General features: G+C 39.0%; 1 protein-coding gene, 1 long non-coding RNA gene and 1 pseudogene across 2 annotated transcripts; all 3 read left to right on the top strand.

Moving 5' to 3' along the window:
• The first annotated feature begins 1,407 nt into the window (after positions 1 to 1,407).
• LOC121757354 lies at positions 1,408 to 5,100 on the top strand (annotated as a pseudogene).
• A 7,541-nt stretch (positions 5,101 to 12,641) lies between these two features.
• LOC121757389 (wall-associated receptor kinase-like 14) lies at positions 12,642 to 16,415 on the top strand. The gene is made up of 3 exons (XM_042152941.1): positions 12,642 to 13,432; positions 14,826 to 14,900; positions 15,135 to 16,415. Exons 1-3 carry the CDS (start codon positions 12,694 to 12,696, stop codon positions 16,319 to 16,321), a joined length of 2,001 nt encoding a protein of 666 aa, XP_042008875.1. The 5' UTR covers positions 12,642 to 12,693; the 3' UTR covers positions 16,322 to 16,415.
• A 1,260-nt stretch (positions 16,416 to 17,675) lies between these two features.
• Positions 17,676 to 20,108, top strand: LOC121758309. Its single transcript, XR_006041409.1, has 2 exons — positions 17,676 to 17,827; positions 19,876 to 20,108. It is a non-coding gene; the product is annotated as an uncharacterized LOC121758309 (long non-coding RNA).
• Positions 20,109 to 20,352: the final 244 nt, after the last annotated feature.

Genomic DNA, 20,352 nt, shown 5'->3' on the forward strand with positions numbered 1-20,352 from the left:
GATGAATAATAATGTTATAATTGGTTATAGTTACTTATCTCCAACTAAAATAATCTCACAACCTAATCCAAGATGGATTATCATGTGATAATTAGAGATGACAACCGAACGACACCGTTGTGTTATGTGCAGAAACAATTACGCCAGATTTCTAATCCGTCAAACCAAACAGGCCTAGTATTAGTTTTTTAAAGTCTCCAAGAATGTGAAATCACTATGTAGTTGAAAGAGGTCCACCCAATTGAACTTTTTTTTTACTGAGAGCATCCGCAATGGCGGCCGTCCCGGCGGACGTCCGACCGGCGTGCCGGACGTCCACGCGGGACGTTCGCCATTAGGCGAGAGAGGCACAGATACGGACATCCGCTGCGGACACCGGAGTTCCGCGGCGTCCCGTGACGTCCGCGCGGACGTCCCGATTTTTTATTTTTTTAAAAAACTCTATATATGTTAGGGAGATTTTTAAGGAGTTTCGAACATGGTAAATCAGTCATTCGACTATCAGAAATTATATTTCTGGATGAATTTTCTACACAACAACTTTAATGGAAATAAAAAATTTCCAAGCAAATTAAGAGGCATTTTCTCTCTTTTCTTTTAAATAATACGACTTTATTGAGAGGGATTTTAATTAGTCCCACAAAAGCAAATTAACTCTTTCATGAAGTTTGAATTTTTTTGTTATCTTAAAGTCGCTAAAATAAAGTGGCAACGCAAATTAAAGCTCTATTTGAAGAAAGAACAATTTTCTCTTTTCCTTTTATTCACATTAAAATAGGTACATAACTTAAAATGGCGGGCAATACAAACAGATTATTTAACTTAAAGTTCAGCTTTTTCAAATGCCTCAATCCTGGTTTGTATACCAAATGCAACTTTCATTTTAAAGATCACTAATACTACTACAAACTTGCATTGTTCTTTTTTACATAAAATATTCTTCTTTATTCATTTTTTGAAACCATATTAAAAGTTACTAGTGCTTACATCTTTTTTTGAGCCTACTAGAGTCAATTCCAAACCCCTATTTAAAACATCTTTATTCGCGCGTCGCATACATATCAATGTGTGAAAATATCTAAATATTACTAGTAATGTTCATTAAAATTTCAGTAACTGAAAACGGTTTAAGTCATGTTGAAAATCATAGAGGGTGAAAGAGTAATGTGTTGTGTTATTTGCAATTAATTACAAATTTAATACTCTAATGGAGTTTATAAAAAACTAAGAAAGGTGCTTATTATTACACGTAAATTTTAATGAATATTTTGCGCAGGAATAAATTGATTTTTTGCCATACTTAATTAATTATCAAAGGAATAAATTATAGCATAAGCTTGGAAAGTGAATTTTATTTATAAAACGGGAGCACTAATTCCAATAACACACATCGATTTTCCCATTTACCGACATTATTTTTTCAAAATCTCCAAACGCGCCCTTAATCCGCCTCCGCTTTCACGGCCAAACTGCGCTTGATGTTCCCGCCAAAGCCCGAACGAACCGGCCTGCTCGGCGGCGAAGGTAATCGTCGCCGTCAAAGCAGACAAAGTAATCTCTAAAACCGCCTTCGCTTGGGCTGTCGACCACGCGGCCTCCCCAGGCGACTGCATTACGCTTCTCGCCATCTTCTCCGACAACAAAACTGGTAATCTACGCACCAATGCTAATTTTCGTATCGACGTGTTTCCTCTACTTTCCTTCAACTCATAATCGGAAAATTTCACTGCTTCTGCTGCTGTTTTTGCTTTAAATTATCGTTTTATTGCTGTTATTTATGATTGCTGGAGGCAATTTTGAAGATGTGCTAGTGCTTGAAAAGCAGGTGGGAGGAGATTTTGGGGACTTCCTCTGTTGAAAGGAAACTCTCGAAGTTGCCAACCGGATCGCCTTCGCCAGATTGCCGAGTCCTGTTCTCAGATGGTTCTTCAAGTTCGGGATCGAATCGAGGTGCTTAAATATGGCTAAATGAGTGTATTGCCAATTCTATGATTTTCTAGTCCATTTTATGTTGATGATTTTGGTGATATAAAGTTGTTCTTCATCTCGTAAATCGATCCATTTATAGTATTAATTGAACCTAAGGAACTTGAAACCTGATCATAATGTTATGCTTGTGGATTAAGTTGACGAGATGTGGCATATTTTGATGTAGTTTCTCATTTTTGGTTGTAGGTGAGGGTGCAGATCAAGATTGTATCAGCAATGTGCACTGGTGCTGTGGTAGCTGAAGCAAAGGGTAATGCAGCAAATTGGGTTATATTGGACAAGTAAAGTAAACACAAATCTCAAACTCTTTTTCATGATATACTGATCTTGCTTGGATACATCTTTCAAGCTATTGGTTGTGTTTTCTGTATGGTGATGTTCAAAGGACTAGAATGGCTAAAGGCTCCAATCAGTTACACACTCTGTTTCATATTTTAAAATTGATTGGCTTTGCTAGTTGCATCCAGTTATTTGAAGTTATTTAAAGCACACTGGTCTAAGATATTGATACCTAAAACAGACAAATGAATAGGGAAACTTTGACCCCTCCAATTGAAATGAATTGCTATGTCATTACAGACCTTAATTGCTATTATGGGTCTATTTTCCTGCAAAGATGAATACAGTATGAAATTATAATGCTCTTATTAAATCCAGAGAAATACCACGGCCACATGAATTTAATTCGAATGCTTCATTACTTTTTCAGTCTGCAACGAAAAAAAGCTTTTTCAGTCATGTAGAAGTAACATTAGCTCATATATATACATAGTAGAACTCTACCCTATGCCTGCTCTGTTTTCAATTGAGTAACATCTAGTGATTTGGAATTTGATAGCACCATTTTCTTGACGTTTTTTCATTAAGACGGGCAGTTGAAGCAAGAGATAAAGCAATGCGTGGATGAATTGCGCTGTAATATTGTAGTCATGAAGAATTCCCAGCCCAACGTTCTTCGCCTCAATCTAACCAGCCCAAACGATACTCAAACACCTTTCTATACTCCTGCTTCTTTCCCTATTAGGGATAGTAAGAAGTTGCAGAGCCAAAGTGTGAAACATATGGCTCGTGTTAGCAGTCGTGATGATCCAAATGCTTCCTCCTCAAGAATGTCAACCAAAAACATATCATCAACTCCTGACATCGCATCTTCTGTCTACATCGTTTGTGAAAATAATCCACTTTATCAAGGATTAAGTAAAGGTACCTATCCACCTAATAGAGTTATTGCACACAATGCAGAATCAGAAACTTCTCTGAGTCCGAGGTTCTTGATTGCTCAGAATGATGAAAATGGCTCGGATCTTGGAAACACGGATGTGATGTCTAGGAGTACGTATACCTTGGCCAGAACTGAAACAGGAGCATATAGTGATGAAGGAATTGAAAACAGTCAAATTTCTGATGGAGATCATGCATATAACTCTAGCATCCGGGAAGCTGTTTCTTTTAGAGCAACTTCCCCAATTCCTCCTCCTTTATGTGTTATTTGTAAATCCAAGGCTCCATGATTTGGAGAACCTCCAAAGCAGTTTCATTACAAAGAGCTAGAGGAAGCTACATATGGTTTCTCACACACAAACTTTTTAGCAGAAGGTCGGTTTGGTTTGGTTCACAGAGGAGTTTTGAGGAACGGATTGGTCATAGCAGTGAAGCAACTGAAGTTTGCTGGCCCCGAGAGAGATGCTGATTTCTGCAGGGAAGTATGCGTACTGAGTTGTGCTCAGCATCGGAACGTAGTGTTGCTTATTGGCTTTTGCATTCAGGGGAAGAAGAGATTGTTGGTGTATGAGTACATCTGCAATCGCTCATTAGACTTTCATTTACATGGTATCTTCTTTATACACATCATGTTTTATGTTGATCTAACAATGCAGCACCAACTTGAAATTTGCTTCATGCCTTAAGTTGCAGGAAGGGGAAATCCAGTTCTTGATTGGCAAGCTCGTTTGAAGATAGCTATCGGGACTGCAAGAGGGCTACGGTATCTTCATGAAGATTGCAGGGTGGGATGCATAATTCACAGAAATTTGCGGCCGAGCAAAATCCTTTTAACTCATGATTTTGAACCTTTGGTATACAATCTCATCTTCTGAAGCATGGAGTTTTTTTACACTTACTAAACATATAATGCCGAGTTGAATAAACAAAAAAAGATAAATGTTACTTGCTGAGATGGGGATAAAATGTTTTAATCTGATGTGACAATAAGCTATAAGTTTATCGTATACCAATTCAAACGTTATTTTATAGCAGGTTGCTGATTTTGGACTGGCAAGATTGCATGACGAGTGGGAGTCATGTGAAAGTAGCCAAATCGTTGGAGCTTCATGGTAAATCCAGCATTCTAGACTATTAGTTGTGTTTCTAATTCATTTCAGTGGTTCAATTCCTCACTGTTCAATTGATCTTAAATGTATGCATGGAAATTCAGTTTCTTCTCTTGTTCATGTAGGTATCTTGCACCAGAGCTAGTCCGTGGTGGAAAAATGACTGAAAAGGTCGATGTATACGCGTTTGGCCTGGTATTACTGGAGCTAATCACCGGGCAACAGGCCCATGACTTGCAATATTGCTCGGACAATCAGTTCTTGTTAGACCATATCCGTGCTTTGGCTGCGGGTGACACACCACATATATTCGGCTACAACAATCAATTGCTGGATCCCCGGTTGGTCCCGTACTAACTCCAACCTATGTTACCGTATGAGCTTCAGGCAATGGGATACGCGGCCTCATTGTGTCTTCAACAAGATCCCGACCTCCGACCACCCATGTCAAAGGTCTTACAATCCTCATGCTCTCACAATTCATTTGTCAGGGTCATGGTTTTTTGTAAAAGTTAAGTTTTGCTATACTCACCAAATTTTGTTTTGGTTTTAGGTAGTTAAGATGCTAGAAGGAGGAAGTCCAGCTAGTTGTAGGGAATTCAAATGCGTAATTGGAATCCATTTCTTTTTTCTTGGTGAGTTTTAGCTCGGAAATTTGTCATTATTGTTTTTCTATACCATATATGTAGTTGTCCATTAATCTTATTTTAGGCTTGTTGTAGATCAGGAGTGTTTGTAGTTTCATTTCATGTTTTTTTTTGCTAATTTATCATAGATTTATATCCAATTTTTATGGACCCATCGTTCAGTTTCAACTGTTTTAAATTCTAATCAAACATCATCAGATCGGAGAATTATTCGAAAAGAATAGCGATAATCTCTTCCAAGAGGGAAGGGAACGACATTTTTTTGAGAGAATCGGTTCCAATTGTAAATGAGAGAATGAAAAAATATTTTATTTATTCATTGTAAACTATAATAAAAGACTGTTGAATGGTGTTGAAGCCATGAGAAAGAAGAGAACGATACAAAAGGGTTTGGGATTCAATCTGTGTGTGTGTGTTATTATCTCCTATAAATAGGGATTTACATATGTACTATTCTACAAGGAAATAGGCATAGCATAGCTATGGTCACAGAATAAAGTTAATTGAGTATCTCTTGACTGATCTCTCTGCCATTCTGCATGATCTCTTCTTCCTTCTCACATGATTCTCTCATTCTGTGTGATCTTTTCTACACCTTCTAACAAATACTCCTCCATACATCTATCTATTCCATACATCTATTTATGCAAATACTCCCTCCGTCCCGGGCTACTCGCTCCTTTCCTTTTCGGCACGAAGATTAAGGAATGAGTGTATAGGAAAGTAAAAAATGACGGCTGTAGGTGAAAATTTTTACTAAAAATGGAAAGAGTGCAAGTAACTTGGGACGCCCAAAAAGGAAATAAGTGCGAGTAGTGCGGGACGGAGGGAGTATAAAATGAGAGATTTAGAGATAATAACATAAATGTCATTAGTAATATAAATAGATTTTTGTAATCTATAGTACTCCTCCTCCGTCTACTAAAAATATTTTCATAGATGGACAACATGACTTTTAATGAGAAATTGATAAAGTTAGAGATGAAAAAGTGGATAAATAGAAGAGAAAAAGAAAAAATATAGTATAAAACAGAAGAGAAAAATATAAGGTATTATACTACTATTATGTCATACATCATACATGTGTAATCAAACATTAGAAAATAGTAAAATACCATGTCTATATTTAATGCACAATCATAAATCAAAATTTAAATAAGGAGATGCATAGTCTTATCACATTTTTTGAACTCGAAAAACAACTGTAAATTGAAAAAAAGTAGGCAATCAAACGTTTTAGAACACACAAAAAAAAACCATGTCTAAATTTAATGCACATGAATAAATCAAAAATTTTAAATGAGAGGAGACCATAGTCTGATCAGCCTTTTGAACTCAAACCTGATATTTATCTTCATTCATATCTCTTTATCATACCTGAAATAAAATAATACCTAAAATTTGGAGTTGTGCCATTTTGGCTATCAGAAAGAGCAAGAACGAAAGGTACAAGAGACTTGGGCTCAGACTCAATTCACATGAATATCAATCACTGTTACAAAAAGCCCAATCACAACGGAAACTCTATTAGAATATACTACCCTCCGTCTCCAAATAATATGCACTTTAGATTTGACACGAGTTTTAATATAAAATTAGTAAAATAAGAGAGAGATAGAGAGAAAAAGTAATGGCCATGTTTGGTTGACGGGAAAGTAAAATTGGCAAGGAAAATGATTCATGAGAAAATGAATCCCGGGACTATGATTCCTTATAACTTTACTTTTATGTGTTTGGAAAGTATCAAGATTTTAAATTTTATATTTAATTTAAACACCAAAATAAAAAATATACTTATTATTTTTTTATTTATAAAAATGAATAATAATATAAAATTTTTAATGAATTATTAATTTTACAACAAGTGGCGCCGGAAAGAATTGAAGGAGACTAAGCGATCCAGTGAAGGCCGATCAAGTGCTCGAAGAAATGCCACTACAGATTTGAGGAGGAAAAGTTCTCCAGCAAGAGTGATTCCGGGCTCTGGCGAGCCTTGTTTATTTAACAAGGTTTGGGAGATGCGATCAAGCCTGATGACGCGAAGGAAAATGAGGAAGAAACTGATGAGAAATTGAAGGTAAAGGAGCTGGAGATATTATCCTCTACTTAGCTAACAATGTGTTGCGGGAGGTCTCGAAGAAGGCGACCGTGGCTGGTGTTTGGGTGAAGCTAGAGTCATTGTACACGACCAAGTCGCTAGCGAATAGATTGTTCATGAAACAAAAGCTTTACTCCTACACATTCTTGGAGGATAGGAGCATAAGTGAGCATCTAATTCAACAAATTAGTTGATAATTTGGGAAATATAGATGTAAAATTGGATGATGAGGATAATGCAATCATCCTCTTGAATGTTCTGCCTAAAAGCTTTGATCATCTGCGTGATGCCATGTTGTATGGAAGAGTTAACACAATTACACTTGAGGAAATGCAATGCGCTCTGAAATCAAAGGACTTGGGAAAGTTGTGTTCAAACCAAGAATCTAAGAATCAAGCTCTAAATGTGAACAAGTCAAAAGGAAAGAAGTTCAACAATGACCAGAAGTTTCAGAATAAGAATCAAGCTCTAAAGGTGAACAAATCAAAGGAGCTGGGAAAGAAACTAGAAGCTGCCACTATTGCAAGAAACCAAGTAATCTCAAGAAGGACTGCTACTCCTAGAAGAGAAAGCAAAATGAGGAAAACACTGTCCTATCCAAGCTGACTTGGCTGAGGAAATATATCGTGCACAGATCTTGAATATTTCAGACCATGAGACTGAAAGATCATGGATCATGACTCAGGCGGTAATTTTCATATCAGCTCCAATGAAGAATGGTTTGAGGATTTGGTGGAAGCTGATGTCATGCTAGGAAATGATAAGAGCCTCAACACTGAGGGAATATGAAATGTCATGTTGAGAGCCCATGATAAATCCATCAAGCTACTTACTCAGGTCAGATTTATCCCTGGTATTAAAAGGAATTTGATTTCCCTAGACATGCTTGAGTCAAAAGATTTTAAATTCAGTTTAGAAAGGAGATCCATGATTTTTTAATGAATGATAAAATCATCAAGATTGCTGAAAGAAGGAATAGTCTATACTATTTTGTAACAGAAACTGTTATTAGGTCTTTGAATGTAATAATATTTTGTAACAAAAACTGTTATTAGGTTTCTGAATGTTACATGTATGGATGATCATGCTCTTTGACACAAAACACTAGGCCACATTGGTTAGTAAGGGGTGATGGAGTTGATTAAGAAAGGCATCATCCCACTTATACATCTGTTGAAACAAGCAAGTGTGAGCACTGCATCCTAGGGAAGAGCAAGAAGTTGCGCGATACATCTAAATCAGTCATGGATTGACAAGCAAGTATGAGCACTACATCCTAGAGAAGAACAAGAAGCTGCGCGATACATCTAAGTCAGTCATGGACTATGCTCATTATGATCTGTGGGGACCTTCACAGCCTGCTACAATAGGCGGTGGAAGATATTTTATATCTAATTGATGATCACTCTTGAAAGGTGTGAGTGTACATTTTAAGGAGAAATCTCATGCTTTAGGAAAAGCTGTGTGGATACAAAAGGTGAAATTGGAAACCGACATGATCCATTTAGGACAGGAAATTAAATAGAATGAAATTCTTGTCTGATGATTTTGAGAAATTTTGCAAAAAAATGGAACATCTCTATGAGTTGTAGACTGGGCGCAAGCCCAATCTAGCACATCTCAAGATTTGGGGTTGCCCGGCTCATGTATTGGAAAATGGTCCAACTAAGTTGGGATCAAGGACGGAGGTATGTGTGTTTATATGGTCCAACTAAGCTGGGATCAAGGACGAAGGATATGCCGTGAAGGGCAAGGAACACATGGTTTGGAAGCTTAAGAAGGTCATTTATGACATCAAGCAAGCATCTAAATCATGGAACCAGTGTTTCGATCAGACTGTTCATAAGTTTGGATTCGAAATGTGCCCAAATGAAAGCTGCGTTTACAAGAAGGTTGAAAAGGAGAATGTTGCGTTCTTAGTTTTATATGTAGATGATATTCTTCTAATTGGAAACAATAAAAAGATGTTGTCATCGGTACGAACTTGGTTGTCAAACCAGTTCGAGATGAAGGATATGGGAGACGTGGGACACATCCTCGGGATCAAGGTTCTTCGGAATCATGAAAAGAGGACGTTGTACTTAGTCGCTTTAGCATGCAAGATGCCAAGAAAGGTTTCTTACATTTTAGACATGGCATCCATCTATCTCAAGAGATGAGCCCCAAAGAGTCATCTGAGATAGAAGAGATGAGAATGATACCATATGCTTCGACAGTTGGAAGTCTCGTGTATGCTATGCTTTGTACATGGCCTGATATTTGCTTTGCTGTTGGCATGGTGGCAAGATATCAGTTGAATCCGGGCCAAGGACATTGGACTGCCTTAAAGAACTTACTCAAGTATCTTAAACGGACTAAGGACTAGCTCTAGTTTACAATGCAGCCAAGCTCTGTCATTTGGGATATACTGTCTCAGATTTCAAGCTGATCAGGACTCGAGAAAATCTGCTTCTGGATATGTCTTCACCTTAGGAGGTGGAGCCGTAATTTGAAAGAGTGTGAAGCAGAAATGCATCGCGGACTCTACCATGGAAGCCAAATATGTGGCCGCTTCGGAGGCTGCAAAAGAGGATGTATGGTTCAAGAACTTCCTTATGGACTCAGGTGTGGTCACGAATATGCCCAAGAGCATCACCATTTATTGTGACAATTCTGGTGCTCTGGCAAACTCGAAAGAACCACGGGCTCACAAAGCGAGCAAACACATAGAGAGGAAATATCATATCATCAGAGATATAGTGCAGAGAGGAGACATACAAGTGGTCAAGATTGCGTCAGAGAACAACCTGGCAGATCCTTTTACAAAGGCATTGGCGGTAAAACCGTTCGAGCACCATGTTGAAGGGATGGAAGTTCAACTCATTCAAAACCTCAACTCACTTTCAGTATAAGTGGGAGAATTATACGTAATGCACAATTATGTTGTATACTCGAAAGCTGTTTTGAGTATAAGTGGGAGATTGTTAGAGTTTGTATATTAGAAATCACCTTTCGAGTGATTGAATAATGTAAAACTCTATATTCTATTTTCCAAAGGATGCAACAGATTATTTTTGTCATAATGTTGTTATGTTTTATATTTAATGAATATTTATTGCATATTTAAATGTATGAGCAACGTAACAAAGTCTAAGTCTTTGTTTTAGTAGACCGGTTGTGGGCGTCGTCCACTTTAAGGTAACACGGTCAGCTCTGAACAAAGAAAAATAAGAATTTCACAACCTAGATAGGTCTAGACTATCTATCGTGAAATGTTACAATGTCAGTCCGCATATTTCTAAGCCTTACTGAAATAAGATGACATTGGTGTGGTATAACACTAAATTGGATCTAATAGCAAGACGAGTCTTTATGCTATCTACTAGAAGACGAGGTCTTGATAATTAATTTCTTAATCAATGTATGTTAGCATTGATCATACAATATTGATTATGCACTACTTTGACTTACCAAAAGGTGCGGGTTTTTCACAACCCAAGAATCCCGGTATATTGGGTAGTGGTGATTAATATCTAGCGGTGCTAGGATTGCTATTATATTGAATCGTGCGCGATTGAGTCTCGTTTGATAACGTCCACAAGAGGAGCTTGAAACAAGGTTTTATTATTCGGAACCTAGCTAGTTGGAGTTTGATTACTCTATGAATAATAAATAAGCGTTTCTTACTAAGTCCACTCTTGGAGATAATAATATGTTAATTATTTAAGTCCATAGCAGACATTAATTAATTAATAAACGTTTCTATCTTAAGCATGAGAAATAAATGAGAAACAAATGGAAACCCGGAATACTTGTAATTTCAGATTTGGATGGGCAGTGCAATATTACTTCTGTAGTGGCTGCTCGTAATATTCTAATATAAGCTTATATTAAATTGTGGGTTCAATTTAATTAGTAAGAAGCTAATTGTGGGAGGCCATATCCAAATTCTTCTATAGATCCTGACTGGGCACAATATGTGACTTAATATAAATTGGAGAATAAAGGAGACAGAAAATACACATGTGCATCAAGTTGCTCGGGAGACATGTGCGACATATTGGCATATTGAGTTGAGCCAAAAGGGTCCACAACGAGTTGGTGGGCGGTTGAGGTGGCACAAAGAGAGCGGGAGCGGCAGCGGCACTACAGCTGTTGGCAACCGCTTGTTTCCTTCCTTGCGGCTGGCGTTGGGAACTACTCAGGCCGGCGTCGGGGCTAACCAAGTTAGCTGCGGCAAGCTGGGTAGCCACATCATTCGAGCCGGCGTCGGAAAATGACCTCGATCGTTTGTTGAAGAAGCTGGAGGAGGATGATAAGCCTCCCTTATACTTCGGATGCGTATGCACCTCATGCCAAGCGCTGAGGTATTTGAATGCTTTGTAATAATAAGATTGATAGGTCGCCATGCCTCCAAGCACTGATGACGTAGAGCTCGCTCTTGTCGCTCCCCGCCGAGTCCTGTTCCTGGAGATAAATCCCCTGGAACTTTTGAATTTATTCGTTTACTCTGAAGATGGCATTGCGCACCATACTCTCATTGCGCTTAATGGTTCCCTCCGGTCGGGCGGCATTGTACCGGCGAGAGACGCAGAACCAAAACCTATCCCCGGTTTGGTTCGTGCCAACTTCCGGATCTTCGGAGACTTCTATATAGGCTTTGAACATCATATCCATCTCCCTTGGAATGTACGGGGTGCGGACGTGAGGATCGCCGCCACGACCCATGACACGAGTGCTACGAGGAGGAGTTTGGGAGCCGCCGCTCCCTCCCTCCCGATCCTTGTTCGGGTGCCCACCCGTATTGCCCATCGGGGGCATCTTGCCCGTCCACCGGGTAAGGACGGTAGCCACCTAGAATTTGAGAACCTTGGGTTAGAGGAGGGGGCGAGAATTCTATTTCCGGACTAGAGAACCATTCGTGGTTCCAACCACGGGAGCCGGAGGGGTGATCGCCGGAGCCGGACATTTTTTTTTGTAAGAGTGAAGTGAAAGATTGAGAATTGATGAGAGAATTTATATGAGAATTGTATAGTGTGCTGTAAAATATTTTGTGTGGAAATGAGGGTATTTATAGATGAAAAATATGAATTTTGGGGAAAAGAAATTGAAAAATAAATTAAAAGTGGTGAGAAAACAGATATATTTTATTGGGAAGTGGGAAAAAATATATTTTTTTAACGATTTTTAAATTAAAATTCGATTTTTAAAAAAAATGAAAAATGCCAACGGCTTATTGGAGCTGCCACATCGCCCTCTCAGCGGCACGGACGTGCTCGATGTATCGAGCAGAGTCGTGCCGTCGGAAGGAGTGCAGCGGCGGACGAGGCGCTGTCGCCAGTCGGCACGGACGCCGTCCGTCCCATCAAGCACCGTTGGGGATGCTCTTAGAATCCACTCCAATAGGACATAAAGTCAATATTTCCATCTTTAAAAATTGTAGTAATACACTATTATATTAGTACTCAATTTTGTATTATCCACCAGTTATACATATTATAAATTATGAAAACGACAATATTAAACCCAAATCATAATAATGGAAACATGTCATTATATGGATTCAACCATAATACACATACACTATTTCAAGTTTTTTCATTTCCGTTGAAAACAACAACAAATCACATTAAACTTTGCCATCACAAAAATGAAACTAAAATCCTCAAATCAAATCCTATTTCACGCAGCTTCTCTTGCTCTATGCGCGACCGCTGCCATGGCCATGGCCGCGGCCGCGTGCAACCAAACCTGCGGCTGGAGGACCGTCCCCTTCCCCTTCGGCTTCTCCTCCGGCTGCGAAATCCAACTCAACTGCAGCCCCAACGGCACTGCCCTGGCCTCGGAGTTCCCAGTCCTCGCCATCTCGAGCGACACCATCCTCGCGAACCTCCCGGCCGTGTGCAACAGGCCCGTGGAGGCGCTGGGCCGCCTCTTCACCCGAAACTACGCCCCGACGTTCCTGAACGCCGTGCTCCTCCAAAACTGCAGCGGCGACCCGAACTCGTGCTTCATCCCCACCACGGAGGTGAGAGCCAACTTCGAGCTGCTCGACTGCGGCGGCCACACCAACGACAGCATCCGCTGCTACTCGCAGGCGGATAACTCCAGCCTCTTCATGGACTACGGCAGGCTGCGGCGGAGCGGCTGCACCTCTCTGTTTTCCGCGATTTCGATTAAGTCTTTAGATATGAGTAATTTGTCTGTTTCCTTGGATGTGAGGATTGTCAGGTTGGGGTGGTGGCGGTTGGGGAGATGCGGCTGCTCCGATCATGCTAAATGTGAGGCTGTTTCTCCGCCGGGGAACGTGGAGGTGGCGGCGTATCGGTGCCGGTGTGTTGATGGGTTCGTCGGCGATGGTTTTAGGGATGGTATGGGCTGCCGGAGAGGTTAGTTGTGATCATTCTTTATTTTTTATTTTCTTTGTTTTATATAGAATTTTTTTTATTACTTGTCAAATACTAATGGATATTAGCTGACGTGGAGTATGAAATTGGATTTTAATTTGTTTAGATAAATTAAGTTGTTAGTTATGGGAGTAGGTACTGGTCATTGTGTTCAATTTTCAAAGCACGGTTTTCATTAGTACACACATTTTCTTTCTACTTTCATAAACTAATGATCATTATTTATAGTGCAGTTACTTTATATGTAAGGTACAAAAAAAAAATCCTATTTTCTAGTTTAAATAAGGTTTTTGATAATAGAATAAATCAGCATATAATTTTGTAAGATTACATGACTACTGGTATAGTATAGTGTATCTAAAAGATTTAAATTTAAATCACCATCATATACCTTCTAACAATACAGGTTATGTGTGAATTGTTTTTCAGAAATTAAGTGATTAGTAGAAATCGAATTAATAAACTATATATCTATATATCTTTGACCAGATGCTTCATTAACGAAATCCTAAATTGACACATTGGAAACATTAAGTGACTTAACTAACACTCAACTTACTGCATTTTATATTTGTAAATATAGTCACTGTCGTTGGTAGAAATGAAAAAGGTTTATTCGTGTAAGTATGTAGCTTAGAAAATCCCCTTCTATATTAGTAGTTTCTAAGTTAAACATCATTCTAATTTATCTATTTCTATAATACATATTACTATAGTTTAAATGTTATTATTATTGGAAAGTGATGATATGTGAGTGCAATTCTTTAGGCACCTATAGTGAAAATACAATTTCAATTTTAAGTTCTTTTTCATGTGGGAATTATTATATTGTCATACGTCATGCACTCTGCCCTCATACATAGGCATGCACTCACAAGCCAATAATTTTTTTTAGCCACTGAGAAATGAAAAGCCATTGTACACCAATAAATAATTTTAGCCACTGAGAAATACAGTATAACAAAAAAGGTGTTTCTATTATACCTAGCCCTGTCATATAAATTTTATTGCGACTTAGGTATCCAAAAAATGATTGCCATAATAAATACAGGAGATATTGCTGGTCAAACCAATCCACTAGTCTAATGTGCCAACTTTCAATAATTTTGTTTTGACATAAAATAATTAGTAGCACTAGAAGTCTAAATAGCGTAATCATCGAATTCAAGAACTGCTAGTCTTAATAATTATACCTAACAATATTGATTAATTTATTTGCTAGACCTGGACAACAGATTCCTACAGCAAAGATGCTTCAAATTTAATTAGCATCTTCATGATTCTTATTTCGAAAAAACTTGAACTGTTTGTATTATTAATATTTTATTACAGTGATTTCAATTTAATACATAGTTTTGATGTGCTTTATAAACAGATCAAGAATGCAACCTTTCCAAATATCTATCTGGCGAATGCAGAGGAGCTACTAGAATACTTGTTCTAATAGGAGGTAAGAAACCACTCAATTTCCAAATGAGATTAAAAATATTTGCACACCTCTTCCACTCTTAAATTCATGTTTTAAAAATTTTATCACAAAAATAAAACGTTTCAATACAAAATGACAAAACCTGGCAAAATTCTTGAAGTAGTCATGTTTAAAAATATTTGTGTTCTTAAATAGGTCTGTTTTTTAATTCTGCAAATGGGTGTTACGCATTCTCAGAATGTATCTGTTGCTCAGTAATTGCAGCAGGTGTTACGGTGACAGCGGCGGCAGCCATAACTTTGCGATTCGTCGTAAAATTATCAAAAGTTTGGAGCAGAAGCCGACGTCACCGGAGCTTGAAACTTAAAGAAACAGCATCCATTACCATTCCAATTTACAACTACAAAGAAATGGAGAAGGCCACCAACTTCTTCTCCGACAAGAAAATGCTCGGCACCGGCGCCTACGGCACAGTCTACTCCGGCAAGCTCAGCAACGACAAATGGGTCGCCATCAAACGACTCAAACAAAGAGACCACGGCCCGGGCGATATCCAGCACGTGATAAACGAGATCAAACTCCTCTCCTCAGTAAAGCACCCTAACCTCGTCCAGCTCCTCGGCTGCTCCATCGAACGCGAGGACATCCTGGTCTACGAGTTCATGCCCAACGGCACCCTCTCCCAGCACCTGCAGGGAGAGAAGGCCGGTGGGCTCCCCTGGCAGGTCCGTCTCAGCATTGCTGCTGAGACGGCCCGCGCCCTGTCTTATCTGCACCACACTCTGCAGCCACCTATCTACCACCGCGACGTCAAGACCAGTAACATCCTCCTCGACTACAACTTGTCCGCCAAGGTGGCGGACTTTGGTTTGTCGAGGCTTGGGATGTCAGAAGAGGCGTCCCATGTGTCGACGGCCCCCCAGGGGACGCCTGGGTACGTGGACCCGCAGTACCACCAGCATTTTCATTTGTCAGACAAGAGCGATGTGTACAGCTTCGGAGTGGTGCTGGTGGAGATCATCACGGCGATGAGGGTGGTGGATTTTAGCCGGCCGCCGGGGGAGATCAACCTGGCGGCGCTGGCGGTGGATCGGATCGGGCGGGGGTGTTTGGAGGAGATTGTTGACCCTTTTATACTGAAGTCCGGCGGCGGTGAGGGGACGCTTTGGTCGGTGAATAAGGTGGGTGAGCTGGCGTTTAGGTGCCTTGCCTTTGATAGAGATTTGAGGCCGTCGATGATGGATGTTTTGGTTGAGTTGGAGCAGATTGCGGCGGCGGGGAGTAAGTCTTCATCTAATTTGGTGGTGAATGAAGAAGATGGAAGCTTGTGTAAGGTTAGTAGTAGTAAGAAGTCGTTGAAGATGCAGATGGATTTATCTCCAATTGCTTCAGTTATTGATTCATTGGGAAGTGACGAGAGTTCTTCCTCGTCAAACAGCTAGCTAGTGTGCAGCTAAATCTGTTTGATTAATTGGTATGTACTAAATGTTTTAGACTTCTTGAAAAATCTTCTCTACTACGAGGACACAAATGGAAGCGGCTTGATTATACTCAAACAAAAAATAGTTGCAAATCATAATTAATTAAAATAATTATCAGGTAGAGTGGAAATAGAAATGTCATATTGAAAGAAGTGTTGGGTTAGGGCTTCCAACTTGTGGAAAAAGACCCATATATTATTGGCTCATTTATTTACTTAAATAGGTCAATGGAGAACTTATAAATACCTACCAAGAGTGTCTAGGAGCCGCAACAATTGAGAGAAGAGAGAGATAAAAACGTGTAGAAGGAAAGAAGAGAGAAAATTGTGTTATTCAAGTTTCTACACTGCACAGTCTCAGGTTTTGTCTTGATCAGAGGTTAAACGTTTCACGATCGACTTGAAATTTTAACTGGAGGTAGAAGACTCGTAGTTCTTCATTCTTACTGAAGGAATTTGAATTTGAATTTGAACGGTTAGATCATTAGTTACGAATTTCTAAACGTTATCTAGTGCTTTCGTTGTGTTGTTAAGGTTTAGATATCATTGTAAACTTCTTGGTGATAGTGGATTTGGTAAACCGGTGGGTCTCGTTGTTTTTATCTTTTCACATTGAAGAGAGTTTTCCACGTAAAATCTTGGTGTTGATATTTTCTATTATCATTTCTCATTATCATATTATTGATTCATCCACATTAGGTGCTATTATATTGTGATCCTATCATATTCTTGCAATTGGGGAGGTTTGTTTATCTGCTGCGCCTCAGAATTAGACCATTCCTGTAACGTCCCACTTTTTGAACCCTAATTTTCGAACCCTAAAGTACTTGCATTTAATGCTTTTAATGTTGCGAAGTCCGTGGATTAATTGTCGAGTGGAATTATTGTTGGATACTTTTCGTGACCAAATTTTGAGTTGAAATTTTTGACTGGGTCAACTTTGTTGATTATGTGACGTGGCTGCTTGAATAATTAATGTGGGATGAAATTAAATGATTTGATAATTGATAATTTGTTATAAGAGCTAGAAATTTGTGAAGTAAATTACTGCGCGAATTTAAAATAATTCCTTCTCGTGAGGAATAAATACATTGGACTCAATACGCGAGTTGGATCGGATAAGTTGAATAAATAATATAGAAATCCAGTCAGTGATAAATAAATTGCGGGCTGCATTAATTCAAATTTTAATTAAAGATTCTGCAGAGATTTTTTTTCCTCCTCCGTGATCCGCAAATAAAATATTAAACAAATCTAATTAAATAACTAACGTTCAAAAAAAAGAAAGGGAAAAAAAACGCCTCCAACCCTACTCCGACGATTAAAACCGTTTCTCCCCCCCTCACTCCATAAATCTCTCCCATATCAACCACCCCTCCCTCTATATTATTCACTCCACAATCGGTCTTTCTTCTAATCGTTCTCTGAAGCAAGAAAAACAAGACCATTCTTTCAACTTCTATTCAAGGTAATCTTGCAAACTCATTCAATATTCTTGCTTTTGCAACCGGCGAGTATAAAATCACAATTTATTTACTCATAACACAATTGCTTGGCATCACAGTTTGAGAGGAAAAGCAAAACTTGTCGTGAATCCAATTCATTTTGCTGCTAGGCAATTTCTTCTCTCCAAAGGCACATCAATTCCCCTCTCTACAATAGCCTCAATTTTGTGCATCTCATAAGCTCTGTAACCAATCTAATAATCTGGTAATCAAAACAAAACAGAATAAAAGATTGAACGTTTAACGAATCGGAATCAAGTTAAGAACTTGGCTTCGGGGTAAAACGGGGTTGTTTCGGGGTGGAATCGGGGCTGCCGGAGCAGGCGCGGTCTCGGCAGACAACAGCGCGGCAGCAACAGCGGTACGGACCGCTGCGACGGCAGGGTCGTACCCGACAGCGGAGAACCGGACAACGACGCATCTCCGATCAGCGGCTACTCGTTTCGGACCACAGCTGAATGGCGACGCGCGAACAGCAGCGGAGGTCGACGAGAGCTACCTTTTTGGTCCAATTTGTGAGTGAAATCGAGAGACGGATGAGATTTTGGGGGAGAAAGCTGCGAGAGAGAGAAAGAAATAGAATACGCATATCTGGACTTGATCTCTTATTTTATTACATTAATTATCTCCGAATATATATTTGATGATTGATAAAGTGAAGTGGGGGTGTACTATTAAGAAATGGGAGTATAAAAATATTTATTATTATTAATTCCTTGTTATTAATTAAAGACGTGAGGGAGTATACGTGTAGTAGGATGAAAATTTAGGAGTATTTTGTTTAATTGTTTATTACTATACATTTTAAATCCTTGTTTTGAAATTGAAATGGAAATGGAAGGGGTACGTGTACTTGTGAGAGAGTATTAGTGATGTGTTTTTTGTGGCTTGTGAAGCTGTGTACGCGTGGAAGGGAGGGGGTTTAAATTTTAAGTTGGGCTCAAATGTTAAAATGGGAGAAATACGGTGGGCTGGGATTTTAATTAAGTCTTGGGCCATATTAATTTAAATCCTTGGGCCATATTAATTTAAATCCTTGGGCTGATGAGTAAATTTAATGGCGAGGAATATTTAATTAATTTCTGGAATAATTCAAAGAGTGAATAACTTTATCTTGAGCCGGAAATAATTAATTCGAAGAGAAATAATTTGCGGGAATTAAGTTATACGCGATTAATTAAATATGGGGATTAATTTCTACATCTTGGAGGAAAGTACGAGGAATTTTTATCCTAAGTCTGAAATAAATATAGTTCGAGGGAAAATAGTTGCGATAATTTAATTTCTACATCTTGGGGATTTTATTTCGATATCGTTGAGGAAAAATACGAGGAGCCAACGGAGGAATTAGGGGTGTAAGCGGCCGCCGAATAATCGAAAATCGAGATAAAACGAGTTAAATAACTTCGCTTAGGATGCATGCATCTTATTTATTTAATTTGAAAGTGTGTTGATTTATGTGTTATTTTAATTCTAAGGTGATACCTCGCAAGGGAATCGTGATCGCAAGGAAAAAAAACGTAATTTCGGATTAAGCACTCGAGGTGGGCTTTCTTTTAAATAAGGACAACGTCCTAAATATTTTATCGATGGAAATGAAACTGTATTTATCATGCTATGGTTTGATTTTTACGTGCCTATCTGATGGGGCTTTATGCCATTATTATATAAATCGAATTCGGGTCCTTGTAGGGCCGCAAACCCTACTTGGGCTAGTGTACACCTATGGTAGATCGTGTGCTAGCGTACGGGCTGGCCGGTCTAGTGGCTTGGTTTGTGGCCACATTCCAAGTCATGTATTGGTAGATATGGTAAACGTCTATGGGAAAATGACTGATCAGTCGATGTTTGAAATGGAAATGATTTTGAGTGCCTCGGGCATTTCTAAAGCTAAACCCCGATGGTTACTTGTGAATGGCATGATAAATACTCTTTATTGAAAATGTTTTCGGCATGAGCCACTAAGTATTCTTATAATACTCAGCCCTGCATGTGTTTTCCTTATGTGCAGGTTGAGCTGCGACGAGGACGTGGTGGTGTTGAGCAAGTGAATTTAAGATATTATGGTTGTTTTTGAACCTTGGGTGTCGTTGTGTCTTCACACATGACGTCACTCTTTCTCTTGGTCGTTTCCGCTGTGACTTTTCGGTTATTCATGTTTTATTTGGGCCGACAACTTTAATTGTTAGGATAATGGATATTCCGAATTTATTGTTGGATACTATTAAACTCTTGGTTATTTAATTGGATATTAATAGTTGGTCCAACTTGTGTTGAAACCCTAATCTTTTTCGTCTGTTTATTTAATTCTTTTAATCACGATCGCTCGTATTTATTAACCCTAAAGGGCGGTCGTGACAATTCCTCCCGACAAGAAGGATGACTTCCCATTTGAGTTTCTTTGATAGTCTCCAACACCTTAAATGATATCGTATCTTCACTGCAACGCTCCGAATCAACCTTCTTGAGTTTCAATTGCTTCAACACG

The sequence above is a fragment of the Salvia splendens genome, chromosome 12, assembly GCF_004379255.2.
Source record: "Salvia splendens isolate huo1 chromosome 12, SspV2, whole genome shotgun sequence".
Classification (NCBI taxonomy): Eukaryota; Viridiplantae; Streptophyta; class Magnoliopsida; order Lamiales; family Lamiaceae; genus Salvia; species Salvia splendens.

What these genes read in the sequence shown, in the direction of transcription:
- LOC121757389 (XM_042152941.1), top strand. Translation starts at nt 12,694, where the DNA reads ATGAAACTAAAATCCTCAAATCAAATCCTATTTCACGCAGCTTCTCTT. An exon ending in TGGTATGGGCTGCCGGAGAG is followed by an intron (nt 13,433 to 14,825) that starts GTTAGTTGTGAT and finishes CTTTATAAACAG; the next exon opens with ATCAAGAATGCAACCTTTCC. An exon ending in AATACTTGTTCTAATAGGAG is followed by an intron (nt 14,901 to 15,134) that starts GTAAGAAACCAC and finishes TCTGTTGCTCAG; the next exon opens with TAATTGCAGCAGGTGTTACG.